The sequence below is a fragment of the Syngnathus acus genome, chromosome 5 (genome assembly GCF_901709675.1).
Source record: "Syngnathus acus chromosome 5, fSynAcu1.2, whole genome shotgun sequence".
Classification (NCBI taxonomy): Eukaryota; Metazoa; Chordata; class Actinopteri; order Syngnathiformes; family Syngnathidae; genus Syngnathus; species Syngnathus acus.
This window is the reverse complement of record NC_051091.1, coordinates 4,152,602-4,179,491: the sequence shown is the minus strand read 5'-3', so window position 1 is coordinate 4,179,491 and position 26,890 is coordinate 4,152,602. Positions and strand designations below refer to the sequence as shown.

General features: G+C 44.4%; 3 protein-coding genes and 1 non-coding gene across 7 annotated transcripts in view; 3 read left to right on the top strand and 1 right to left on the bottom strand.

Moving 5' to 3' along the window:
• The first annotated feature begins 1,672 nt into the window (after positions 1–1,672).
• On the top strand, positions 1,673–6,280 carry cyldb (cylindromatosis (turban tumor syndrome), b). The gene is made up of 14 exons (XM_037251717.1): positions 1,673–2,109; positions 2,180–2,649; positions 2,902–3,031; positions 3,253–3,482; positions 3,564–3,732; positions 3,903–4,035; positions 4,181–4,285; positions 4,345–4,424; positions 4,518–4,584; positions 4,661–4,793; positions 4,866–4,974; positions 5,060–5,178; positions 5,259–5,463; positions 5,687–6,280. Exons 2-14 carry the CDS (start codon positions 2,215–2,217, stop codon positions 5,890–5,892), a joined length of 2,121 nt encoding a protein of 706 aa, XP_037107612.1. The 5' UTR covers positions 1,673–2,109; positions 2,180–2,214; the 3' UTR covers positions 5,893–6,280.
• A 1,165-nt stretch (positions 6,281–7,445) lies between these two features.
• top1l (DNA topoisomerase I, like) lies at positions 7,446–15,279 on the top strand. Its single transcript, XM_037251716.1, has 21 exons — positions 7,446–7,601; positions 8,069–8,093; positions 9,926–10,010; positions 10,132–10,228; positions 10,357–10,403; positions 10,516–10,608; positions 10,681–10,750; positions 10,897–10,985; positions 11,057–11,172; positions 11,245–11,366; positions 11,458–11,580; positions 11,714–11,901; positions 12,077–12,221; positions 12,390–12,533; positions 12,620–12,805; positions 12,880–12,948; positions 13,159–13,273; positions 13,383–13,510; positions 13,633–13,727; positions 13,806–13,955; positions 14,036–15,279. Exons 1-21 carry the CDS (start codon positions 7,569–7,571, stop codon positions 14,136–14,138), a joined length of 2,223 nt encoding a protein of 740 aa, XP_037107611.1. The 5' UTR covers positions 7,446–7,568; the 3' UTR covers positions 14,139–15,279.
• trnae-uuc lies at positions 9,531–9,602 on the top strand. Its single transcript has one exon. It is a non-coding gene; the product is annotated as a tRNA-Glu (tRNA).
• Positions 15,280–16,897: 1,618 nt separating the features above from the next.
• The window catches only part of si:ch211-232b12.5 (zinc fingers and homeoboxes protein 3), a 38,112-nt gene continuing 28,119 nt past the window's right edge, over positions 16,898–26,890 (bottom strand). For 3 of the 4 annotated variants that reach the window (XM_037251713.1, XM_037251711.1, XM_037251715.1), the window contains exons 2-4: positions 19,703–21,626; positions 18,774–19,660; positions 16,898–18,423 (exon numbers count right to left, since the gene is read on the bottom strand). In XM_037251713.1, coding sequence (XP_037107608.1) covers positions 18,390–18,423; positions 18,774–19,660; positions 19,703–21,472 — 2,691 coding nt within the window. In that variant the 5' untranslated portion in view covers positions 21,473–21,626 and the 3' untranslated portion in view covers positions 16,898–18,389. Of the gene's footprint in view, positions 18,424–18,773; positions 19,661–19,689; positions 21,627–26,890 lie in introns of all 4 variants that reach the window. The other variant, XM_037251712.1, reaches the window with a different exon arrangement.

Below are 26,890 nucleotides of genomic sequence, written 5' to 3'. Positions count from 1 at the left end.
GGTATTGTGCTGATCTTGCGATTTGCCAAGCCTCCAAGAACATACCATTGCAGCAAGTGGCCTCTGGTTGGCCTCAGGTCTGTGACGATGATATCAACTATAACAAAGGAAAGATAAGCTTCAGTGACAAAACACTTGTACATTGGCACATTGCTTCCGTCACCTGCGCCATCGGGGTGACTGCTGGCGTCTGGTTTTCTTATCTCAATAGTGAAACTGAATCCTATATTTTAAAAAACCTGTGATAACCACAATAGTGGGACCAACCTAGCATATATTTGGGACCTATATGGTACTGGTTATATCAGGCGGACACAGTTTGACTTCCATTACCCAGGTAGCAATAACAATGCAGTTGAACGTTTGCTAATTTAATAGGTAAATGCTCCTCGTAATGCAAAACATTTACTTTAGATGTTACTACGTTCCCTAGTTTATGAAAATGACATCTTACTGATGGAACCCAATGCACGGTGTAAGTGTTCAAAGCCGATTTAACAAATGCTAACTGTTGAGATTTGCCTCATGCATTTAATTCTTGTCCAATTGAACCGATCTGCAGCCCCGTTTCCAGAAGAGAGGATGGAGCTTGCGAATACAACTGGCCACAGAGACGAAAGGCAGAAAATGATTGTCTTTGGAGTGGTGAGGAACAACAATGTGATTAAGAAATGGACAATTCCTTTCGAAACAAATCTCAGGTTCTCTAGACCATCAACTTCAAATAAAAATGTCAATACACTAAACTTGTGATATATATGCTGTGCATTTTGAAGACGACTAGTCACATGTTAGAAAAACGTCTATGCATTTGAAAGTTGAGGGAAAGTACACCTAAAAGCAGGTTTTTTTTGGTCCCTTTCTTTTGTGCATGTGCGCCGAGGAGCGCCAAGCCTATTACGTAAAGTTGATGTTCAGTCAAGATAATGTCTTGCATGCCAGCTGTGTCACAGGGAGGGACGTGTCACATGAGCAGAGTGAGGACAAACATGTCACTCAAAATATCAATTAGTGGCAAAAAATAGTTGTGTCTTTTCATGCTAAGTTTCCAGAAGTTGCGTAATGTCTTCATTTTCAAATTGCGATAGCTAAATGTTGCGTAATTCAAAATATCACTTTTAGTTGAGCAGATGATCAAGTCAAAATGATCTGCCTACAATAAAAAATGCAAAACATAAATGTATTTCCTTTATATTATCATTATTTAAGTTATTATTACTATTTAATATTGTGTATTCTTTATTTCCTTTTCAGGATAACTGTCCATGAGCCCTGGACTTCTGCTCAATGTCATCTGGTAGCGTTAAAATTTCATTCGCCACAACAGATGAATTTAGGTGAAACAGCGTTTCAATTTTTGATGCACTTGTAATCCACCTAAGCATTCACCAAAGCACACTGACAGATGAGGCAAACACACTTAGAATATCACATAGTGAAAATAAATAAATTGGAGGCCAAAGACGCAGTAAGGTGACCAGGTTAGCGGAGTTTAACGCGCATGCGTAGGGTGCCAAAAGTCCAGACATCAGATTGGCTGCCTTGTATGTCAATCAAAAGACAAACGCCATATAGTGCAGATGGATGATAGCCTGCTATTCATCTCCTACTTTATAAAGTCATGCAATCGATCCTTCGTGATCGACCAGTAGATCACGATCGCGTATTGTATTGGGCGTTACAATTTCAGAAATGATCAATACTGTAACCGTTACAATATTGATAGTTTCTGAAATTGTAACGGAATGGTGGGGAGTCTAGTAAATGCCTACTGATCTAAGAAAACTTCTGCAATTAAATGTGGCATGGCCGAACTTATTACGCCACCAGAGTCAGGCAAAAATTCATTCTCCTTATCTAATCGTAGCTGCAGTCACGCACTGTCATTGAAATGTGTCCCCGTGAGTGCACGCACTTTGTGTTAAGGGCGGAGATGAAATGCCGAGGCAAGTGGGCGTGACCGCGCAAAGGAGACTCTCACTCACTTAAATACCTCGTCAAAAAGTGCTATTGAACATGATTTCGAATTTGAAATAGTCGAATAGTCTCTGACTTGTCGTTGAGTTGTTGGCGGGTGGCGGCGCGTCTCTCTCCCGAAGGAAAATCTAGGTGAGTGTTTGTTTTGACAACATTGCTGCGAAACAAATGAGAGGGTAAAGATGTTTTCCCGTGTCAACAGATTTACTGCGTAAAACGCCTGCTAGACTTACTTCAATGGAGACCATCCCGTTGTTAAAAGAGAAGTTCTTCATCGTCACACGTGGGAAGTCGTGGAAAGGCTTCTATCGGGGATGCATTGGTCGGATGGAATCGGAGACGCAACGCGGGGAGCTGATGGGGCTTCTCTACTCCGGGGGGTCAAACGCGGGGGCACCCAAGAAGGGAGGCGTCGTGCGGAAGGAGGACACTTACCCCCTGAGCCGCCACCAAGCTCAGCTCCTGTTCTTCATCTCCTCCGTGAACAAACGCCTGGAACTGCTGTGCAACCCGCAGCTGTTCTCGGCCATCTGTGAGCTGACTGTGGATGACCTGGTGGTGGTGAAGCACAGGAAGGGCCATCAACCGGGAGTGGTGAAGAACCTGATGCAGATTGGGAAGAAGGAAAACAAAGAGGATCTGCAGATGCTGGGATTTGAAGTGGAATTTGTGGTAGGAGCATTTCCATTACAGGATAATTGTTGACGCTTGTGATAATAAACCTTAAGTGAGCATTAAGGCGCCTCAAGCTAATATTTGCGTAGGTGTTGAGTTGTCGTACATCATGCACTCTATAAACCAGTCACGGTAAAAATTGACAGTCCAACAATTAACTTCGGAAACCTTGAACTATCATTAGGACTTAATTGAGCAGCTATGCACTTCGACTTTGTCTGTTTTTCACAATCTGCTTTTGTCATCTAGGACAATGCTCCTGCTTTACTATCCAAAAAGCCTGCTCATATGCCCCTGTTCAGTGCTGCAGACATTATCCAGGTGGTCCCATCTTACTCCATCCCCCTGGGACTCAACTCTAATCCTGGCCAACATGGTGGTATGTATGTAGTCCATGTCGTGCTATCAGAAAATGCGCTGTAGTCGCAAAACGAGTCCAGTTGCTTTGGAATGCAGAAGAGTGGAGTCATCACATGGCTTGGCGTGCTTTCAGAGTTGTCTGCATAGTATTCCGAACATACTGTCAACAACATGTCACAAGATTAAAGATACTATATGTCATGTGACTTTTTAACCCGGACCCTCCCTAACTTCTTACAGGCACGAACAAAAAGGTGCTGCGCATCAAGTCCATGCCAATTCTTAGATCTCATGGACTAAAGAAAGAAAAACGTACAGAGCAGAGAAGCAGCATCAACACATCATGTGCACCTTTGGAGGTGGGGTCCATGGTGGAGGTTGTGTCCGACACAGGGGTTACAGTTTATGGGGTTGTGAGGTGGCTGGGTGTCCTTGAAGGAAAAACCTCCGAATGGGCTGGACTCGAACTGGTGAGTCTCAAGATTCGCATGAAAGGCTTTTAACTAGCTTTGTGAATATTTGCAAATGATTTGGTCTATTTTGTGCATCAGGACTACGATGTGAACGGTTGTTCTGATGGGACTTACAAAGGCCAGCGATTTTTCACTTGCAAAATTAGCAGGGCTTTATTTGTTCCTGTTACTAAATGCAACCCCGATAGCAGGTTTGTCTGCTCCTCCACAGCAAGTGACATCGACAGCCAAGCGGAAATACCTCCAGGTAATTGCTGAATGCAATGGAACATTAACCTTTTAGTAATTAAAAATCTGCACCACTTTTTATAATCCAAGACCTGGATTGCTAAATAAAGATTGTTTTCAAAGTACTAAATGTGTCGCTATTTGTTGCATCACTGGAAAAGAAAAAAAAGTGTTTTTTGTGTGCTCTAGTTCCTCCATATGTGGACTCTGAGGAGTATGTGGCACCCATTGCTGAATCGGAGGTCATGTCTTTGTTAGTGGGAAGAATGAAAGGGATCCAAGGCCACATCAACTCCTGTTATCTGGATGCCACACTTTTCAGGTAGAACCAGTTCAGAATCACCACCCACCACAACAGCTGACTATGAAGCGGTGCTGTGATGTAACGTGACTTTTCGTCTTGAAAAATGTCATGCGACTAAGGAGTTAAGTGCATCCAGATAAAAGCTGTTGTTTTCTTTCTGCAGTTTGTTCAGTTCCTCCGTGACCCTGGATAATATCTGCCGTTGGCCTGCAGACACTGTGCAGCCGATTGCTTCTACACTGAGAAAAATAGTCAACCGTTTACGCAGGTATTATTGTTTTCTCACTAACATGGCATTTTCCTTGCTCTCAAACACTTTTCTTGCAGACAAGGCTTCGTGCCTGCTGCCAGCGTGATGAATTTCCGCAATCATCTTGGCTGTGACACATTTCGAACAGACGAAAAAGGTCCAAGTCCTTTTCCTATAAGGCGTTGTTGCTAAAAAGCATGAACGATGTCAAGCGTCTTATTTATCGATTTCATTTGTGTTCTCATTGCAGACCCAGAGGAATTCATCACAATTCTCTTCCAGAAGGTTCTTGGGATTGAGCCGCTGCTTAAACTCAGGTAGGACCTTGGGTGGTCTCGTTCTCAATATCTCCTCTGTATGGCTGAGAAATCACAAAGTACACATTTCTACCAGGTCGAGAAGTGAAAGTTATCAAGGGGCTTACACATTCCAGATCTTTCTGGAAAAGGAGCAAATGGCACAGATACCCACCGTGCAACAGCTGATGGACACTTCCTGCCTGTCATCCGATGTCAAGTTTGAAGAGGTATGACAAACAAAAAAAGATATCACTGTTTCATCCTTTTAATTCTAATATCCTACTTGACCTGTTCTCTAGATGCCATCCTGTCTTATAGTTCAGATGCCAAGGTTTGGAAACAAATTTAAAATGTTCTCTCACATCATTCCATCCATGGAGCTGGACATCGCCGACCTACTTTACAACTGTAAGGAACCTACACTATCGTAAATATCAAAACAAACAAAAAATGTTTTTTCTTCTTCTTAAATGATCTCTGCATGTTCCCACAGCACCCAGGCAATGTTTTATCTGTGGGGAATTGGCAGAGCACGAGTGTCTCCAGTGTCTGCCAGATCAAAAACTGCATCCGGGAAGAATTAAACAATACTGCACAACCTGCAACACACAGGCAAGACAAATTTAAAAATGCAACACCCCCAGTATTAAACACGACATTTTAATTTATTTTGCTGCTTCTTTGTTTTGAAGGTGCACAGGCATCCCTCGCGCCTGGGGCATAGCCCAAAACCTTTGGCGGTTCCAGCTGAGGTAGCCGCAGCTTCCCCTGCAGCTCGGCACACCTTGCAGCTGTTTGCGGTGCTTTGCATTCACACCAGTCACTATGTGGCCTTTGTCAAATACGGTTCTGACCCACACTCCTGGCTCTTCTTTGACAGCATGGCAGACAGATGCGGTGAGGATGATTCATCATTTTTTTTTTCTTTTTAGCTAGGCAATGACATAATACCCCCCCAAAATGTTTGTGCAAACGCTGACATGTTTTCAAATGAAACCGTCGCTCATGACATGTTCTGATAAAGCAGTCTCAACAAATGCAGATAAGCATGCACTCTGACTTTGTCTCTTCTATCACGTCTCAATCTGAAGTCTAATCTCAACGCTGCTCTTCCTGTCAGGTGATGATCAAAGGGGCTACAACATCCCAGAGATCCGAGCTTGTCCAGAGTTGGGTGACTTTTTGTCCATGTCTGAGGAGGAGCAAGCACGGGCCAACCCTTCGTGTGCTCCCGAGCTTGTACGCAGGCTGCTGTGTGACTCCTACATGTTTTTATACCAGAAGCCAGCAATGACTCTTTCTAGTACAAATCATCAGGGGCCTTAAATGTATGACGACAAGGACACAGTGTTCTTGCAAGAGTGGCTTAATAATACATTTGCACTTTATCAACCAGATTTTTCATTATTGAATACAAACAGTCGTCAGTGATTTTTTTTATTTTTTTTTACATACCTTATAATGCAGTAATATCGGAAGGAAATGCTATGGTAGCTCACTACAATTTTCCTTTACATACTCAGACATGAGAGGAGTAAAATGAAAGTTTTTTTAATTAGACATTTCTATTGCTTTATTTTATTGTTTTCCTTTTGTCATGAATACTGGGTATTTATGGTAAGATTTAGAATGTCACATGTAAATGCTTTTATGCCTTTTCTTTCTATTTCATGCAATAAATCTATTCAAGCACTTGGGGTAGACCTAAAAGGTAGCTGGAGCCACCTTGACCTCCTTCATATTTTGTCTCAAGTGGAATGGAAAAAGTACAAATAAGGTCAGATTGTGTTCACTGTAAACAGCTGCACGGTGTGTTATTTCGATGTGTGGAAACATTGCAGTTTCATAGTTTCGAATTCTATTTGGATTGGTTTTGATTCATCAAATTATTTAATTCGACAAAATGTCAGTGCACATTTTGATACCGCCACCCTCCCCCAAACAAGTTTTTGTTATTGTAATGAGTTAGTTACTAGGGTGCATAATGCACATTGTCACTCGTTTAGCAATATATTAAGTAGTAGTTGCGTTTTTATGTAAAGAACCCTTTCATCGATGTCCAAAATCACATGGGAAGCGAGTGTAAATGTTTAGTGTAACGTTGTGAATTTTAGCGCCCTCTTTTGGATGGAAATGGGTTTGCCAACTCAGCATTACTTCAGCAAACTGAGTCGCGTCATCTTATTTTGGCTGCTCACAGGTTAACCAATACACGCTTTAGGCACAATTTTAATCACCATTGAACTTAGAGAATGTAAGAAAGTTGCTTTATTGCAGTTTTGCAAATAACACATGCGTCTATCTTGGGCTATCAAATATGTTTAGAATAACAAAGGGGCTACTATGGGGGGGGGGTTAATATGTTAACATGACCCATAGAGCAGCTTGGACGTTGCTGCTGTTGTTGAAAGAGCTTTTGGTTAAGAACATTTCTGTCAGTTAACATCGTGCAACACATGGCCAGTGACCTTTACGTTCTCTACGTTGCACATCGACTGTAGTCTGAAACTCCTGAGTTGTTATTTGAGATCTAGCGCTGAAGGCTCCCAAGGTTACCGAGGGCAGGTTGGCCTGCCTTGCATTCTCTGTCCTACATTCTGGTTACCTCCATGTTTGAAGTCATAGCACAACACCATTCCAAGGACTAGAGGATATCATTTCATTATAATACAATAAACTAATGTTTTGACATAGTGAATATTTTTGTGAACAATCTGTTCAACTCTTTTCGATATGTCGCCGTGCATCCAGCCGGTTTTGCGGTTTCAACCAAATGCAGTGACACTCAGCCTGGGAATGTTGAGTAAAAAGCAACACGTTCCTCCAAAGGAGGAGCTACAGTTGCGAACCATTTAAATCAGGCGCATGCGCTCTGTTGTTCATTTGGGACTTAGGTCTTGCACAAGCCAGCCCTTTCTTCATTCTGCTTGCTGCTGCTCGCCGGTGTGTGGTTGCCCCCTCACGTTTGTCATTTTTATTTTTTGTCAATCACCGCTTAGGAAATGAGTGGGGACCATTCCCACAACGAGGACCAGGTAACGCTGAGTACATTTTATGACACCCCCGTCAATATTCAGCCCGTACATGCCTGCTGGCATTGCATTTGTTTGGTTTGACAGGATAACTTGGCTAACTGTGAATAGTGGATGCTAATGCGCTTTGGCCGAGTGTCTTCTTTAAGTCTTCTCGTTTTGTTAATGATAATAATGTGTTGACAACTTGTATCCTTCATTTGTTACTGATGACACGGCAGTTATCGCTTAGTCTTCATGTGTTTGGATGCATATTTGAATGGAGTGCCGAAAGGCTGCTGGTAATGTGTGACGTTAGCATCTCGCTCGAGCCGCTAAGCCATATTACCAGCCAGCGTAGCACATTAGCTCACCTAGCTAAGAAGCTAAGATAGTGTCGATTGGCCATCCAGCAAGTTCAAAGTTAGTTAGCCGCCGGCTGGTTAGCTTCTACGAAATGTAACCCTTGTCTGTTTTCTAATATATTTCAGAATGACTGTGGCTCTCGGATAAACGGTAAGCGTGTTTCGCTTCTAATATAGATCACGATCAAAATGCCCTTTCTCTCATTTGTACATATCTTCGGTGATACATTACAACATGAGATTAGTTTAGAGCAGAGGACAGAAATGGCGTCCAGAGACTAAGTCCTCTCTTTCACTCACAAGCGTCTATTGTTCAAAAGGGAGGTCTCGCTACAGCTCTTTGAAAAACAATATCGCCACTTGGAATGCCTATTTGGACAGATCTAGAGGAGTTTTATCGATTTCTCGTGTTCTCTGAAGCCGTCGCTCACGTTAACCGGGCGAATTTCCCACCTGAAAGTGAGGGTTTGGGGGTTGAGGACTTAGTCTCTGCGCCATTTTCTTTTTCGGCGCAGCGGCCTGACTACTGCGAGTGCGAGCTGAACCCAAGCTCGCCGCCTCTACATGGCCGAGAGGACGCCTCATCTCGCCTCCACAACGCTTCACTCGGGAAAATGATGTGATAGGCGATAGCAACGTTCTTATTTACGACACCCGACACCGTAATTAGTGTTTCCACCACTGGGGGGGTAACATTTTCATCGCCCAAGAGAAAGTAACTTTTGACAGCGCCATGCTTCGGGCAGCATTTAACTTGACATAAAGTAGCAACTAGGGGTTTTAACCTATACAATTTCAAACCGTTTGGTTTTCATTTTATTGTAAGGCCCCAAGTATCACCAATATGAGGAATGACAAGGTGATTGTATGTCTTGCAAAACTGACACTTGGCACACAATATTTTTTGGGGTGGGGGCAATGACTTGTGTTGCCAATAATTTAATCAATCAAAACCTTATTAATCAAGATATAAAAACACATTGAGTCCAAGTGCTTTGTTTTAAGGGTGAAGTGTGTACCAAACAATACAATGTAGTAAAAGGATACATGAAAGAAAATAAGTCTGTAGCCTTCTCTTTAGTTTATATGATAACCACTCAGTTATTACATTGCTCACAATTATTTTGGATAATTCATTTCTGTAGTTCTCCTCGAAAGCAGACTGTAGAATCACACACAACCTATTTTCTGACAATACTAACCACGCCAGTATTATAATTTGAGTCTTTGGCAATGTCAGTTTAAAATAATGCCATTTGTTGACTAAAAGGATGGGAATGAAAGCATGTAATAATACAACAGATTCATCAATTTGTGAAAATAGTTGCTGCCATTTCCACGCAACTTTGAGAATCAGTTTAGACAAAACCACCCACTCCTTGCGGTCTGCTTTTGTTAATCCACGATAGTAAAAGCATGTCTGCCTCGGTTTATCTTTCTTAACTGAAAAGTAGAGCGAAAGGAGAAAAGTGCTCTTTTGCACGTCGTGACATGTCATCATTTCACATTATCTTAAACATGCCACGAAGGGGCGGGGTTACTGTGAGCTTGTCTCATTGATTTGAAGTGATTACTTTTGTTCCCCTGATCCCTGATGGCCCAGTGGTTAGGATGCGGGGCTTTCGTCTCCGCGGCTTGGGTTCCATTCCCGATCAGGGAACCATATGCAACCATAGCGGCACACGTCAGCGTCTCCCTTGTGCCGGTTCCAAGCCCGCGTAAATGCAGAGGGTTGCGTTAGGAAAGGCATCCGGCGTAAAAACTGAGCCAAAAACTTCTCATGCGAATCATCTGGGGGAAAAACAACTGGTATTTCGCTGTGGCGACGCCTTCGGGGAAAAGCCGAAAGGAGCCAACCTTTTGTGGTCATACACAACTGATACAACATTGAACCTGCACATCTTAAGGGGATATACAAAAACTGAAACCTTATTTTGGTTGCCACTGTCCTCACACTGTCTTTTTTTTTTTTTTTTCTTGTAGACTCCCACAGGCATAAGTATAAAGAACACAAACACAAGGACCACAGGAAGGATAAAGAACGGGAGAAACTAAAGCATGGCAATGGGTATAACGTGCTTCTTCCAATTTGCAAAGTGCTCACCTCCCTGACTCGGCTGCTGCCCAAATCATTTTGTTCCGCTCAAGCTGACCTCTACATATGTGTTTTTCATTTCTTGGTGCATCAGCGAGCACTCATCTGAAAAAAAACATCGAGATAAGGAGAAGATGAAGCACAAGGATGGAAGCACAGACAAATTTAAAGACAAGCACAAGGAGAAAAAGGTGAGCTCCAAATAACGCATGCTCGGTGGCTGGCATACTACCTAATTATTTTCTTACACACCAAGTAGTAATAATACAACAAGTTTTGAACCAAATGACTTAAGTCACAAATGTGTTTGTCTTTACAGATGAAAATTGTTGATGGTAAAATCAAAAAGGAGAATGGATTCGCCAGGTATGTCTGCTTGGGTTCCGTTTTAAGGGATTCCCTGTGATACGCGGGGCGGCCCATACGTCGACAAACCGTGCGGAGAAATCACAGAATGACGGTCTTGCCGCTTTTTCAGCCCGCCACATGTGAAGTGTGAGCCTGACGATGATTTTTACCACTCGCCGAGACACGACAAGTCTCTAAAGAGAGAGCGGGATGATGACGACGAGTGAGTGGCCAAGAAACATATTTCAAACACGTCATGTTCGGTCATGTAACTTTTTTCGTGTTCATGTTTCAGTTATGATTTTAAACCCAAGAAAGTAAAGATAGAAAACGACAGGAAGGACAAGAAAAGGAAAGCGATTGAGGCAAGTGAAGTACATAATATGGGGCTCTTTTTTTTTTTTTTTTTTTAAATCAGTGAAAGACTTTGGTGACTGTCAAGCTATCTCAACTAGATTTGAATCGCAGCTTGGGTTGAGCCAACTTGCTTCCTTTTCTCTTCCCTTTTTAGGACATCAAGCCTAAAAAGACAAATAAAAAAGGAGAAACTGTTGATGGAAAAAAGAAAGCAAAAAAGGAACCAGAAGAGAAGTGGAAATGGTGAGTTAATGTTGTGAGTAGATTTGGTCGCATACTTTTATACGTTGATTATATTTTGCTACTGTTCCCAGGTGGGAAGAGGAGAGATACACGGACGGTGTCAAGTGGAAATTTCTGGAACACAAAGGACCGGTGTTTGCGCCACCGTACGAGCCACTCCCCAGCAAAGTCAACTTCTACTACGATGGTAAGAAACGGACGGCACGTTTTTATAACAGTGCATCCACCTGGCCGGTCACCACATCATTTCATCTTTAAGGTAAGCCGATGAAGCTCAACCCAGAGGCAGAAGAGGTAGCCACATTCTTTGCCAAAATGCTGGACCATGAGTACACCACAAAGGACATCTTTCGAAAAAACTTTTTTAAAGATTGGCGCAAAGTAGGTGGAAAAAGAAACCAAGTCATTTAGCACCTGGTAGCTCCAATTTTTCTTAATTAATAGGATGATTTTTTTTTCTTCCCTAATTCAGGAAATGACCGCAGATGAAAAGGCTAAAATCTCAGACTTGAAAAAGTGCAACTTCTCTGAGATGTCGGACTACTTCAAGGCTCAGACTGAAGCCAGAAAGGCCATGTCCAAGGAAGAGAAATTGGTAAACACTAACTGTTTGCAAAACCAAAATGTTAACCTTTCCTAACACAAGTTTTTTTTCCCCCCACACGTTTTTTATTTTTTATTTCTTGTACTCACGGCATTGATGGATGAACCTGTTTTCCCCTTGATAGAAAATAAAGGCGGAGAACGAGCGCCTCTTGCAGGAGTACGGCTTCTGCATCATGGACAACCACAGGGAACGCATTGCTAACTTCCGCATTGAGCCGCCCGGCCTGTTCCGTGGTCGCGGGGACCATCCCAAGATGGGCATGCTAAAACGCCGGATCCGACCCAAAGACATCATCATCAACTGCAGCAAGTTAGTGCTTTTCCTCAATGCTGTCGAGCCTTCTTTTGGGCAGCAACACGCTCAAGTGCAGTCACCCTGTACATGTTTCAAGGAATATATGTATTCTCGATTAAAACATGTCAGGGGATTAAGTATTGCACGGTAACGTTCTCAATTTACTGTATAAATCTAATAATGCGCGCAGGGACTCCAAGCACCCGCAGCCTCCTCCAGGCACAAAGTGGAAAGAGGTCCGTCATGATAACAAGGTGACTTGGTTGGTGTCGTGGACTGAGAACATCCAAGGCTCCATCAAGTACATCATGTTGAATCCCAGCTCAAGGATTAAGGTAGGCTACAACCTCGATTGATCATATCAACTCAAATAGTTGGAACTGTGATAAGTTGTTGAGAAAAGTAGAAATCTGAGAACACCAAGGGAGCTGAACCGTGACTACAACGGAATGGTCCAAACATTTGAATCGTTTCATAAGTCTTGTTCATTTCTTTGTGTGCAGGGAGAGAAGGACTGGCAAAAGTATGAAACGGCCCGCAGGCTCAAGAAATGCGTGGACCGCATCAGGACGCAATATCGCGACGATTGGAAGTCCAAGGAGATGAGAATTCGACAGAGGGCCGTGGCGCTTTACTTCATTGACAAGGTGAGCTCCAGCGCAGCCTCGTATGAAGCGCTCGGCGGGAATGCGACGTGAACGCCGGCCGGCTTGCTCTCTCTCGTGTGCCGCAGCTGGCTCTGAGAGCTGGAAACGAGAAAGAGGAAGGAGAGACTGCCGACACAGTAGGCTGCTGCTCCCTCAGAGTGGAACACCTCAAACTCTATCCCGAGAACGACGGTCAAGAGTACGTAGTGGAATTTGACTTCCTGGGTAAAGATTCCATCCGATATTACAACAAAGTCCCTGTGGAAAAAAGGGTGAGAGTTGGCACGCCCAAGGAAAAAACTGCCTCAGCAAAAACTTAGGATCATGGCTGTTGTTTCTCTTGCAGGTTTTTAAAAATCTTCAGTTGTTCATGGAAAACAAAGAGCCAGATGACGACTTGTTTGATCGCCTGAATGTAAGTGCCTTGAAGTTCAACTTCACAACACAACCTGAATTAAACGGGCTACATTAGATATTTCAACTCCGCAAAGAGTTTGAACTTGGGGGCGTGTTTGGTTGAGCTCCGACTGGGGCATTGCCACTGTACCGCTCGTTCAACATAGAGGGAGGGATGTATTTGGAATGTTGGCATATTGTTCACGCTGTTCCAATTTCGTTTTGGCAGACTTCGATTCTCAACAAGCACCTTCAGGAGCTGATGGACGGTCTGACGGCCAAGGTTTTCCGTACATACAATGCATCAATCACCTTGCAACAACAGCTCAAAGAGCTCACAAATGGTACGCCGTCGTTGGCGAGTCTCACCTAAAAAATTCAAACCACATCCATGACGGGAAAGCATCTGTCTTTGCCACTGACAAATCAACGCTGTTGCTATTTTGTCTCTAGTGGATGAGAACGTTCCAGCCAAAATCCTGTCCTACAACAGGGCCAACAGAGCTGTGGCCATCCTATGTAACCACCAGAGGGCGCCACCTAAGACGTTTGAGAAGTCCATGCAGAACCTGCAGACTAAGGTGGTTTTGCTTTTTTTTTTTCCCGCCTCTAAATGATCGATCACATGCTCCTGTATCTGTGACAAGAACCTGGAAGCATGAGACCACTCTCTTACCGAATTGTCTCCTTTTATTGGTCTCAGATCGAAGCGAAAAGGGACCAGCTGTCGGACGCCAAACGAGAGCTGAAGAGCGCCAAGGCCGATGCCAAAGTACGGAGAGATGAAAAATCCAAGAAGTGAGTGAAGTTTAGATGCGCTGCACACGTTTGCTTGCGTCAGTTCGGCTCATGTAATGACGGGCGTCGACCGCGCAGGGCCGTGGAGACCAAGAAGAAGGCCGTCCAGAGGATAGAAGAGCAGCTGATGAAGCTGGAAGTGCAGGCCACCGATCGCGAAGAGAACAAGCAAATTGCGCTCGGCACTTCCAAGCTCAACTATCTTGACCCTCGCATCTCTGTGGCTTGGTGAGTGACTTTTTTTGGTTTCCTCGCCAAATTCTTAAATTGTTCATGTCCAGCCCGCTAATGTTGTTTTCCCTTGTCAGGTGTAAGAAGTGGAGTATTCCCGTTGAGAAGATCTACAACAAAACCCAGCGCGAGAAGTTCGCCTGGGCCATCGACATGGCAGACGAAGACTTTGAATTTTAAATTCCAGGTTGTGGTTTTAACGCTACTTTTTAATCGGATACTTGTTTTTACTATAATGATTTTTTTCTCGATGGACTGACCCGATAAGGTTTTGGCAGGAAAAAAAAAAAAGATGAGGCCACATTTGAGTGGTAGTCTAAACATCTGATCTGCGATCAGGCATCAAGCTGAACTGAGCATCAAGGCATAGTGCCAGTAGTTGGATGACCCCCTACCCCACCCCTTCACATTTTTCTCCCTGTGACGATGCCTGAACTTTGAACTCTGTGGTCCTATTGCTTGTGTATGAAGCAAAAAAAGAGAGAAAAAATGCTTTTTATCATTGTATCTTCATTCACTGTTTTTATTTTAGCCCCTTTGTGTATTATGAATGCATCTATATTTTGATAAAGTCAAATCAAATGAATTCCTTAATACCACCCACAAGCCTTTTGAGGACAAGGACAAATGTGAGTTTGGCGTGAGTGAGCGAGCGAGCGTGCGTATGTTTTAGAGGCCCCCGACCTTAAAAGCTCTGTTTTAGGGTGATTTATTTTAAACTGGACTATTTAAAATGGTGTTTAGCATGTGGATGTGTGGGAAGTGGGCTAGCTTTTGGGGGTTGGAGGAACACTGCAACCATGTTAACTTTTACTTAAGCAAGCAGAATGTGAATATGTTATACAGCCTCTCAATCAGGGACTTTTATTTTCAGTGTAAATGTGAATCAGTCATATTGATCCTGTCACTTGCAAGTCCACATCCCCTGAAGCTGCTACTCTGCCCCCTAAAGTCTACATTTGGGTTGAACTTAATTTGTTTTTAAGAAAAAGAAACCCCCTGCCCTGTTACTTGAACTCAATGTATTTAAGTCTGTAAAAGGAAAAGTATTTCTCATTGGAGAAAAGCGTGTGAGGGATATCGACTTTGCCAAAAAATAATCAATCTGTTACGATTTTAGCTAGTTGACTGTATAATGAGGTGAAAGCAATGTAACATTTTAATGTGAATTCATTTTATTCCACTCATGATAGGAAAGTTGATGTAAGTAGTTGTTAAGTCAACATCCTATTCCTGTTTGACCTTTTGTCCTAGCATTTGATCATGTTAAGTTGTATGCTCATCGTAGGTTAAGAAAATAAAAACCCCACACATCAAACCATCTCTTTTCTTCCTTGTGTATTCTGTGTGCATTTCAGCAGGTCTCGTCTGTCCTTTGGCGACTTAAACTTATCGACCAATGCTGGTCAACACTCCAAATTCAATTTGTACATAAAAATCAATACATGGTCATACATGGTCATTTGAAAAAAAGTCTTACTTTACATGGGCTTTTTTTTTTTTTTTTCTAAAAAAAAAAAAAAAAAAAAAAGCCTTACCCGTACATGGTAATTTTTTAACAAATAAGGCTCACTATACGTGGCCTTTTTTTAAAGCCTTACCATACATGGTGTTTTTTTGTTTGTTTAACTAAAAAATGCCTTACTATACATCAGGGGTGTCAAACATTTTTTTCACGGGCCGCATTGTAGTTATAGCTTCTTTCGGAGGGCCATTATGACTGTCAACCCAAATAGATATATGAATACCTTATATACAGTCAAAGCTACAAAACAAACTGACAAATAACTCGTTTTCAAATCAGACGAGTTGTTTGAAACCCTAACCCTAGCTTCCAGGGGTGTCGAACTCCAGTCCTCGAGGGCCGCGTTCCAATATGTTTTCCAAGTTACCCTCGTTAAACACACCTGAGTGAAAAGATCAGTTCATTTTCACGTTCTGCAGGATCCTAACTTTTCACACAGGTGCACTTAACGAGGGAATCTTGGAAAACATGTTGGAATGCGACACCCCTGCCTCATACAGTAAAAGCTACAAAATAAACCGACAAATAACTCGTTTTCAAATCAGACTAGTAAAAACTGGTCAAATTAAAAAAAAAAAGATATTAAAAGTGAAGACAATTTGCAATTCTAGTAATGACACACGAATTTGACGCACAATTTGTCTTAGCGGGCCACATAAAATGATGTGGCGGCTCGTATCTGGCCCCTGGGCCTGGAGTTTGACACCTGTGGTTTACATGGTCATTCCCCCCCCACCCCAAAAGCCTTAGTTTACATTAATCTTTTAACTAAAAGAGCCTTACTATACAATTTAATAATTGTAGGGTGATGGCTGTCAAGCGTTTAAGCAGTGAATACTTTCAATCCGTTTCAATTATGTGACATGTGCAGGAAGAAACATGCGTTTTTAATCAGTCTTCACTTCATAATTGAAGACAATAGTATCCACCGATCAAACACACATTTCTTCCACGTCTCAGTGCCCCGCCAGCGCAGCAAGGAGGATTTAAGTGAACTTACCAGCTGTCTGTTGAGATCTTTTTTTTCTTTTTGGTTCTTTGTATTTGCTCTGCATTCCGTGCTGCAGTGATGTTAAAATTTGTGAACTGAACTTTGAACTCGTTCGCGTAGAAAATGAACTTTCCCAACACTGCTCCACAACAGTATTTGCACTATGGTGAGAGCGTCGTTGTCTACCAAACAAAACAATCCCAAGCCAATCCCATTTTGCCTTGAAGTAAAAAGAAGAAGAAAAAAGATGGAACCGGGCCGAGTTTCCGTTTTCCGCCAGTTTTAAGCCAGTGTCAATGTTTCGCCAGCAGGTGGCGCGCCAAGCAATACAGAGTCAGTTCAAACGTATCCCGCAGCTTTTTCTGGCATCGCTTCACTCTCGCCGCAAGGTGGGCTGTGGAACAAATAACTTAACACTGCTGATTGGTGAGTATTCAGTTTATTCTGTAAAGATTCAGAGAAAGTGTAGAAAGGATGATACAACAGTGCTTTATGATCAGGCTATTTCATAAAAGTTCTTTTTTTTTTTTTGTAAGCGATCATTACACCGTAAGTCCAGATTTTATTTATCTCAAACCAAAATAAATTTGTAACATTCGACACAAGTGCATACACTGCTGGTAGGAGATGAACCTCCAATTTCACTTTGGATGGTATAGCACCGTTCTTAGCTATTAGCAGCTTGACAAGGATGCAGCTTAATAGGATATCCATGTAGTGACTGTATGTTTATATAAACAAGGAAATTCAGAAGAGAATTTCTCCCCATTTGGCTCTCTAGCTAGCTCCAGATCTCACTCTGTCAGTGTCAAAAGATCCAATTGGTAATTTAGCTTTCAAAAGACAATTGGCCAGTCACAAGATTTGATACAATATTACAGTTACAGCTCATATTAAAACATCTCCAAAGTGTACAGAAAGCAGCACACGATTTTTCACAGATAGAGACCAACAGCGAGCGATCCTTGATGCACTGGCTTTTTTTTTTTTTTTTCTCCCCCTCTCTGCTTTTTTTTTTTTCTTGAACTTTTTACAGAAAGCGCAGTAGCTGGAAAGCGAGCTGATGCGACAAACAGGCCATAAACACATAGACAGAGCTGAGTAAGGCAACGTTAGCGTGACAGGCTTGTCTCTGTTCAGCTTGCAAGGGCTTTGTAGGTTATTGATCCGGGCAAAGCTGTCAATACCTTTGCAGTGGGGCAGTGGGATTTTGAGCATTGCTGTCTTCATTAGTGCATTGTTATAGTCTCTTGCGTGTAGCCGAACCACAAAGTGATCACCAACATTGATACAGGTCTAAATAAAACATGTTTGATTGCATCTGGACTTACAGTGACTAGAAAAGTAAAGAGAATCGGAACAAAAAAGCAAAAAAAAACGTAAAAGTCAAGGCAGTGCTGAAGTACTGGTTGCTAAAAAAGTAAAAAATATCACAAAGCCAACAATAACATTTCTTTGACACATCTTTTGTCCATTCAGTCAGTACAACCCCGTTTTTATAGTGCAGTTTCGATCATATACTGTATATAGATTTCCGGCGCTGACCCCAAAACATTATCTCTCGGCCTTATCCCGTCCTATTTTTGTTCATTCAAGTCAGTTTTCCAGTCAGTGTGCGTCTTCTCTTTCTTTTCTTTGATCCCTCACACTGACCTCATTGTGCACCCTCCCCACACGACCACAAAGAAGCATGAAAGGCTGAAACATCACAGGACTGAAGAAGGTGAGAAGTTCTTTCTTCTGACATGGGAGGAAGTGATGGCAGATGGAGGAGGAAGAGGATGGGAGAAGGAGAAGGGGGGTGGGGGGTATTCACAGTTACAGTCAGAGTCTTACGGTCCAGCTACAATCACATTTGCTGTCATTACAAACACTCATTTCGGGAGCGAACCAGCCTTGTACGCCGGCGACTTCATCACACCTCCAGCAGCTCCATCCTCAGGCGATCCCTAGACAGGAGCAAACAAACAGGTGAGGCTCTGATCCCAAGGTTAGGAGCGTGTCACCCCACTGCACACAATTGTTATGATTTATTCACACGTATTAGCACGCACTCTTAAATCTATAATTCAATGGGCTAGACTTCTGCCTAACCTAAAAATAGCTTCTTCTTTTTTTTTTTAGCTCAGACCCTTGATTGGCTGGATGTAGCATGACTGAATGACTAGAGGCATCCATACGCCTCAAACAAGGTGTGTTATTGCTCCATCTATAGGATGGATGGATGGATGGATGGATGGATTCTTGAATGTTGTCAATGAGTAATTTATATAAAGTTCTAGCATTTTCTTAGACTGACCTGGTCTGATTGGCATCATTGGGTTGTTCAATAATTGGCTGAGTGGCAGTTAGCTGCTGCTGGTGCTGTTGCTGCTGCTGCTGACGGCGGTCTCTTTCCGGCCAGGCGTCCTTCAAGACTCCCGGCTGCGCGGATGTCTCAGCTCTGATGAGCTCGCCGCTTCCCTCGGCCGCCATCAGCGCGTGCAGCGGCGAGTTGAAATCCTGCCATCGAAGCCGCTGGTCAGTGTTTATTTCGCCTTCTCCTTGGAGGGCTTTGTTCACGGCAAGATGTTTCTGTTTGGCAGCCGTCTGCTGCTTCATCTGCAGTGTGGCTTGGAGGTCTCCCCTGCCGCCGGCCTCCTCTGCATCCACAGCCGGCTGCAGGTAGCTCTCCAGCCACTTGAGCTGCCCGTTCTTGTGACTGTAGCGGCTGTCGCTGAACCAGCGCACCACCTCGGACTTGGGCAGGCCCGTCCGTACGCTCAGCTCCTCGTACTGCTGACTGTTGGGCCAGCGTGCGCTGGAGAAAGCCTGGCGGAGGATGCGCAGCTGCTGGGCGCTCTTGTTGGCCCAGGGGGGTGAGAAGAACCCTTCGGCGATCTCCGACCTGTGTTCTTGATGCGCAGTCTCGGAGGCGCTCTCGCTTTCATTCATTTTCAGCCTCTTGAAGTTGATTTTGATGGGTTCAATTTTTTGCTCCGAGCGACTTCTGTTTCCGGTAAAATGGTCGTCGTCCTTGATAAGTTGCTGCAAGATTGACATGCCTTTGATGCTTAACTCCCTGCTGCGTCTGCCGTCGTCCGTGGCGGCCGAGCTGCTTTGCGTGATGACGGCGGTGCTGGTGGTGCTTTGAGTCGTGGAAGTGCTGGCGTGGTTCAGGTGGGGAGCGCCATCTTTGGTGGCGGGAGCGCCATCTTTGGTGGCGGGAGCGCCATCTTTGGTGGCGCGCTGCTCATTGCTAATACTGCTGTCGCTGCTCTGATTGATGCGCCGCTGCTCGTCCTTCCTCGAGGTGTCAGCCTGCTCTTGAGGACCCATGGCGGCAGCGCTGTTATGATTGTTGTGATTGGTGTTGCTGGTGTTTTCCACGGCGCCGTGACTGTTGAAGCCTTCCGGTGGCGTCACTAAACTCTTGCGTGTCTTGTCGTTGGGGGTAGTGGCAACATAGTGCAAATCGTTATTGCTAACTTTGGAGGAGCAGGCAGCGAAGCTGGGGATGCCGTCGGCGGGGCCGCTGTTGTTGCCGTTTTTCCAGGAAGCATTCTCAGCGCTAGGAGCGCCGCTGGAATAGCCGGCCATGCTGCTGCTGCTACTGCTGCAAGTGCTGCTGCTACTGCTGCTGCGACACGCCGCCTCCGCGCCGTGGCCGCTCTTCTCCGGCTCGCCGGCTTGCTGAATATTCCTGGTCGGCATGGGCATCGTCCTGACCAGGGACGGAACCTTCTGAGCGAGAAGCGGAGTGGAGTAGGAGAGCCTCGTCACCTGGGGGTTGCTTGACATGCTGGCCTGCTTGGCGATGGCTCCGATGGGCCTGGCTCTCACTCCACCATAGGGGACTTCAGCCATGGTGAAGTTTGGTCCTCTGGAACCCGAAGGGGCCATTACGGTGTGGTGAGTAACAATGTGATTGACATGACGCTGTGTGGCAGCTTGCTTTTGGGGTGCTCTGCCCTGGAACACCGTGTTGAACATCTTCCTCCTGGCCTCTTCTATTTCCTCCGGAGACCAGCTTATGCCCTGCTTGAGTCTTTGGGCAGTGAACCACAGTTTGATTTGCTCTTCGGGGAACTCCGACACCACCGTCAGGTAGCAGAGCTCAGCTTTGGTCGGGTAAGGGAACTTGCCAAAGGATGTCTTTAGAAAGCTGCTGGTGTCCATGGCGGCATCGTAGGTGGGGATGCTGCTGAGGGGGATCATGACCTTTGGAAGGTCTTTATTGGAATCCGAGCAAGGCGGGGAGTACAGGGAGGGAATGTGCTGGTGAAAGACTTGGTTGGACACCGTCGTCGCAGTCACGTGACCGACAGCTGTCCTCGGCATAGCTTGGGCGCCAGAAAGACTGAGAGCCCCGTTTTGGAGTTCAGGCACATTTGTCAGCATGCTGGGCTCTGCATCGGTCCCACTGGCTTTCTTCAATACTTCCACGGTGTGAGATACTACAATCTTTTTGTGCTCTCCCTTGGCTCTCATCATCTTGGCAATGGGGGTTTTGCTGAGGGAGATCCCGGATTCCCGGTAGTGGTCGCCGTTGTCGGTGAAGAGGCTTTGCTCCACTGTGGTGAGGCCGTCCCTCTTGTTGACGCTCAGCGAGGCGGTCGTCGAGCCCTCCATGATCTTCGGATGAGTGTTGGCGTTATGCAGAGCCAGAGCCTCGAAGCGAACGACCGAGACGGCGCAGTTCAGGCAGTAGAAAGTGGGCTGGGCCCTGAAGTCCAGGTGGTAGTTGTGCATGTGATCCAAAAAGTAGTTCAAATCTCTGGACTCGAAAGAGCACGGGGGACAGGCGTACGTGCCTCCTTTCTGCACCTCGCTGCTGCATCCGGATTTGGATGACTTGTGAGAGACGTGGCCAGACTCCTCTCCGGAGATGCTGAGGATGCCGTCTTCCGGGATCGTGGGTAGGAGTTCTGGCAGCGAGCCCAGGAAAATTTCCTCGCGCACATGTTTGGATTTGGATGGTATCATGCAGGGTACGGTGGATTTCCTCTTGCTGGCCATCGCGTAGCTTTGTGGAGATGGGAAAGTGAGTGATTGATTGTCCGGTCGGATGCAGAGGGCGGGCGGAGTTTCGTGTCATGGATCAGCCACAGTGTTGCTTCATGCTTTCAGCTGCCGCGGGACCCTTGTCCAACTTTAAAAGCTCCCAGGGAACCTGTGAGGGGCAAAAAGACACATCGCATAAGCCCACCAGTCGGACTTGTGCTAATTGTCCAAAAACACAAAGCGGGTGACCGAGTCTAAGGACGTGGTGTGCAAACAACGGCAGCGTCAATGTGTGGAAGCTAACATGAAGCGTAATAAGTGTAGGTGTGAATGTAGGTGGTGTTGCTCCACAATTGCACCACTCGAGTAACACACTTGCAGAGCTTTTTTATTTTCGCTCCAAATAAAACCGGCTTATACGAGTACAATTTGCAACCACAGGTCGACGTAGTAAAGCGGATATATTTTATAGTTCCCTGGTTTGAAAAGCTATTGATAGCATCAAAGCACTTATTGATGATTCGAAATAGCCTCGTGTCAGACTTGTCTTTAAAAAAGTGTTTTTGAAATGCATGTGACTATACAAAGACAACAACAATTAAACAAGGAGGTGTGAGAGCAAGGCACGCACACGCACGCACGCGCAACGAGGATCATTACCACCTGTCAGTGTTCTGTTGATTTATTTCAATTTTCAAAATACTGTCTTGCTGTCACTTTTCATCAATTAAAAAAAAAAAAGACCATGCAAATCAACATAGTGACAATGTCTCATGCTTGCCATATTTGTTGTTTTCCTTGACTGCTGCCTAAGGTTTAACTCTAGCTAATCATTAATGGCATGTGTCCACGGAATTATTTTTAGCAGCGCTTCATAATAGAAACAAAGAAAAGAGTAATTAAACTGGAGGCTCGCACGCCGACTATAGCCAAGGTGCATAGCGAGCAATGTGATTTGCGGGAGGATATTTGTTGCCAGACGCCACCTGGTTCCCACAAGCAAGGAGTTATTATCAGTGAATAAATATTAGCCGCACACTTCCTCAGGGATTTTCAACCTATTGAGTGGGGTGTATTTCCCCACTCTCTTGATTGATCGTAGGATGTGTATCCCACCTTTCCAGCTGTTTTACATTGTCTGCAGGCAAAAACATACAAAAATATGCACGCTGGCTTTGTCTCTGGAAGCCATGACTTTTCATTTCATTTTTAAGAGGGAAGTTGGCACTGAACAAGATATACCGGATATTTCGAAACCTGTATACACACACACACACACACACACACACACACACACACACACACGGAAAATAATTAAACTACAATTTAAAAATTCCAGCATTCGACTGGGTGTCATCTGAAAGACTATTTAGTTAACTGCTTCCACATTCTTGTGACACGCAATTTTTTTTTTAAAATAAATAATAATAATTTAAAAAATATATATACATATACACACACACACACGCACGCACGCACGCACACACACACACACACACTATAATATGTATATGTATATCGAATGGGTATCATCCTAAAAGAAAAGACTATTTAGTTGACTGCGTCCACATTTTTGTGACACGCAATATACACGCGACACTTCGTTACATTTCCATCGGCACCATCTGGATATTATATGATATTCTTTCTATTCATGCTTTGTTTTTATTCACATTTAATTATCGTTTATGGCTGTGATTTTAGTTTGCAGTGATGTACAACTGCCCATAATAACCTTTTATTGTTTGAATTTACATTTGGCTTGACAAATTGGAAAATATGAGAGTGAACATGCATTTACTAATTTTGAAATGGCAAAAAAAAGTTTAGAAATACAGCTCGTGTACCAGGTTTTGTGATTGCGCAAGTGTACTTAATGCTGTTTTTTTGTGTGTGCGTGTTATAAATACAAAAAAGAAAAAGAAGAAAAACCTAGGGCTACTCTCTCCTGGTTAGTGTCACCTCGGAGATACAGCTGGCTTTAATCGCCATGTAGGAACGGAAAGTAAAAGGCGTGAAAAAAAAAAAAAAAGCAAAACAAGAGAAAACGCTCTGGCCCCTGAATGAACTTGTGACACGCACAGAACCTCCGATCATATTTCTCCTTTTCTGGGACTGGAGAATTGTCGACGTGTGGCGAGTTGGGGAGAGCGACTTGCGCTCGCTCGCTGGCTCGCTCGCTCCTGTCGGTTTAAACTCATCGCGCGAGTTGATCGTGACTGAGAGAAACATCAACCGCTCCGATTTAGTTAGCGCTTAGCACTTATTATGTCGGTTATATGGTTACATATTTCGCAATTTGAAAAAGCGTTCCACAGACTTTTCTTTTATACAGTGGCTGGTAAATTAAAAATGAACATGATCCGGAATTAAAACCCTCAAATGACTGCCCAACAGCACTCAATGGCTCCTTGTGACTCTTTTTATTTTATTTTATTTATTTTTTATTTTATTTTTACGACTGACAGCTGCTGCTTTTGGACGGGGAATTATAAAAAAAAAGAATGAAACAAAACAAAACAAACAGTATAAAAAAGTAGGTCACCGGCATCTTATGCAGTAATCCCGGTTCACTGCATCCAGACGCAGGCATGTGCTGTATGTTTTGGTGCCAGACAGGTCATGATACCCTCTGATGGAACACTCAATTAACCCCCGCTAAGGACACTGTGTTTGTTCACTCGACAAAAGATTTACAAGTGTGTTCACGCAGCAGTAGAATGGAGGCATGCACATTTCAAACATCTGTATGAAAGATGCGGCCATGCCTTTGGAGTGTTGACACCAAGTAACATTGAGCACATTTACTGTGGCTGCGCAGATTCTTTCAGATTCTAATCAATAAGCTCTGGGTTAGAATCTCCCATTTATGTGGCGTTTCAATTTGTCTCCCGTTGTCGGTCTCTGCGTCACTGAGGTCCAATTTGGTTGTCAACAGAAAACACGACGACGCTGTTATGTTTTGGTAGGTCATTTAGAAGCCTGAGAAACAATGGTCTCAAGGTTTGTGACGCACCTTAGGGGATCACTAAACTACGCTGGCGCAGTTGTCCAAACATAATTACAGTGAGTGTTTGTATGGAAAAAAACAAGGCGAGCGAATTTTCAATGAATGTACATTGAAGGGCTTTGATGCGGAGTAGCCGTGCTGTTGTGATTAAACTAATCTACGCCACGGCCATCTTTTTGATAGAAAACAGACTCGGGGTTCACATTAAAGGTGCGTCACTATGTTTATTTGGGTGTCTTTCGGGCAACTTTTATATATTCACTGTGACAGCATTATTTGATTACAATGATGTCTGGAGCTCTGTCACTCTCTTTTTTTTCCCGAATGGCCAGAAGTTTGATAAATACGAATCAGTGACTGTGATTGTAGTACAACAACAAAAAAAGAAGCCATGAAACGCTGCTAGAGCAAATGCACGAATGGATGAATGGATAGAGAAGGTCATTTTGTAACAATGCAAGAGCAGCTGCGTTAAAACGAGGCAACAGTCATCGAGGGGGTCGAGTACGCTCTGTATTAAAACCGCCCAGCCCCTCACCGGGAGAACCCGAGACGAGCTGACGGTTTGCATAAAGAATCGAGTCACCTATCCAAAGAAGGGCCTACTTTATCTGGGAAAGCGTGACTTGAGACACAAAACAAGGGCCATTCAATGGTGCCCGTGAAAAGGCAGGATTTGTGTTTCGGTGGCAAGCTGGACAAAGCTTGGAGTGGCGTTGTCCCCCGCATGGTGTCACATGGCCACGCTGGTGCAAACTTTTTCTCCTGGGCACCCACGCTCACAGAGAGCCTTGTTGCTTAACTGTTACCCACATGCAAAACAAGCGTTACCAACCAAATGGGATTAGGTTCCATTCTGGTGCGTTTTTTTTTTACCTTTAATGTGATTTAATGGCAGCATTATGATTTGAAGGAGGGCCTGCTTTTATATCGTCCTTTCCACTATCCACTATTATATTTACATGTCATTAATGTCTGATTAGAATCTGCACTTTTATACGGCCGAGTGGTTCTACCTCCGCAAGCAGCACCGGTGCCCTTTCATCACTTCATAAACTGCTGCAGCAATTAGAATATTACAACATGAAAAATCGACGGCGCGCTGCCACCGGAAAGGGAGGCGAGGCTGCAAAGTGGTTGCTAGACATTAAAATTTAATTCAAAACAGCCCACTGATGCAGACACTCCCAGATTGTTGGGTCAGCTACAGTTGACACGAGCAAACAGAGATTTGGGTTTGCGCCTTCATGTGACAGGCGAGCGCGGCGGCGGCGGGAGGAAGACGAGGCAGGACAAAGGAAGACAAAACTCAGACATCTGGGAGTAAAGCGAGAGGATGAGTGATGATGATGACAGACGGCGCTCTTTCAATATTCCTCCCTGCTGACACCTCCTAGTTGGACGTCTACACACTCTCACACACTCCCTCCTCACTTCCGCAACATTTAGCGCCTGCGACGCTCTCAAATCTTTCTCTTTGAACCAAATCACTGGCAAGGAGTCTCTTGACGCGACGGAGTTTGCCACAAAAGGAAAAAAGGAGAGAAAACAATCGCTCGCTCTCAAAACATTTGCTTTCTGGTTCATTTGCCCTGACAGTGATCCACGCCTGCATTGTTTTTTTTTTTAAACGGTCTCTAAATGGGGCAAAATAGGAAGAGCCCTGACAGATCAATTTGAAAGATCAGAAAATGTGTCCAGAGGGAACATATTCTGCCTGGTGTCCAATACAGACTTGGATGTCATGTGAGTGGATCAGCTGGACACCTAAATATAAGACCGAGATAAAGCAGAGACAGAATATCACTGTCTTGTAAAGATTGGGAACAATGTCGGCTCACTTGTGATCCGGCACTTTGGGCTTTTAAGCCGTCTCACTGCGGACGGTTGGCGTTTGTCCACCGTGATGCATTCTGGGAAGAACATACGAAGCAGAGTGGACAGCTTTGACATCATGTGTGCCACTGTACGCCGCTGCCGCCGCAGCATGAATAAGTATGTGGCTGGAGTGATACGTGTGCTGAAGCACAAGTGGGAGATGTCAGGGTGATTAGCACAGCGTTAATAGAGCGGCCGCCGCACTGGCTGTCCAGCTCAAGACAAAACGTGACCTCCAAGTGTCTTCTTCTCGGCCGCGCCCTCCTTTTTTTATGTCTGTGTCCGACGTACTTGAGTGTTTGTGTCTGAACGTCTGCGACGCAGGTGTTGTCAGCCATCTCGCTTTCTTCTTCCTCCCTTTTCTCTCTCTTTCACACACACATGCACACACACAGAGCCCCCCCCCCTTTACCTCCATGACTGTAGCCCCGTCCACTGGGAGACCGGTCGGTCGTGCCACTCATGTGTTAACATTGCCATGGCAACCCTTCTCCTCCCCTTGCCCACGATGCCACACACACACACACACACACACACACACACAC

Excerpts from the sequence above, each read along its gene's own strand:
- top1l (XM_037251716.1), top strand. The coding sequence starts at position 7,569 with ATGAGTGGGGACCATTCCCACAACGAGGACCAG. Across the intron at positions 10,011-10,131 it reads AAACTAAAGCATGGCAATGG|CGAGCACTCATCTGAAAAAA; the intron begins GTATAACGTGCT and ends TTGGTGCATCAG. Across the intron at positions 10,751-10,896 it reads AGAAAAGGAAAGCGATTGAG|GACATCAAGCCTAAAAAGAC; the intron begins GCAAGTGAAGTA and ends TTCCCTTTTTAG.
- cyldb (XM_037251717.1), top strand. The coding sequence starts at position 2,215 with ATGGAGACCATCCCGTTGTTAAAAGAGAAGTTCTTCATCGTCACACGT. Across the intron at positions 3,032-3,252 it reads TAATCCTGGCCAACATGGTG|GCACGAACAAAAAGGTGCTG; the intron begins GTATGTATGTAG and ends AACTTCTTACAG. Across the intron at positions 5,464-5,686 it reads CAGCATGGCAGACAGATGCG|GTGATGATCAAAGGGGCTAC; the intron begins GTGAGGATGATT and ends TCTTCCTGTCAG.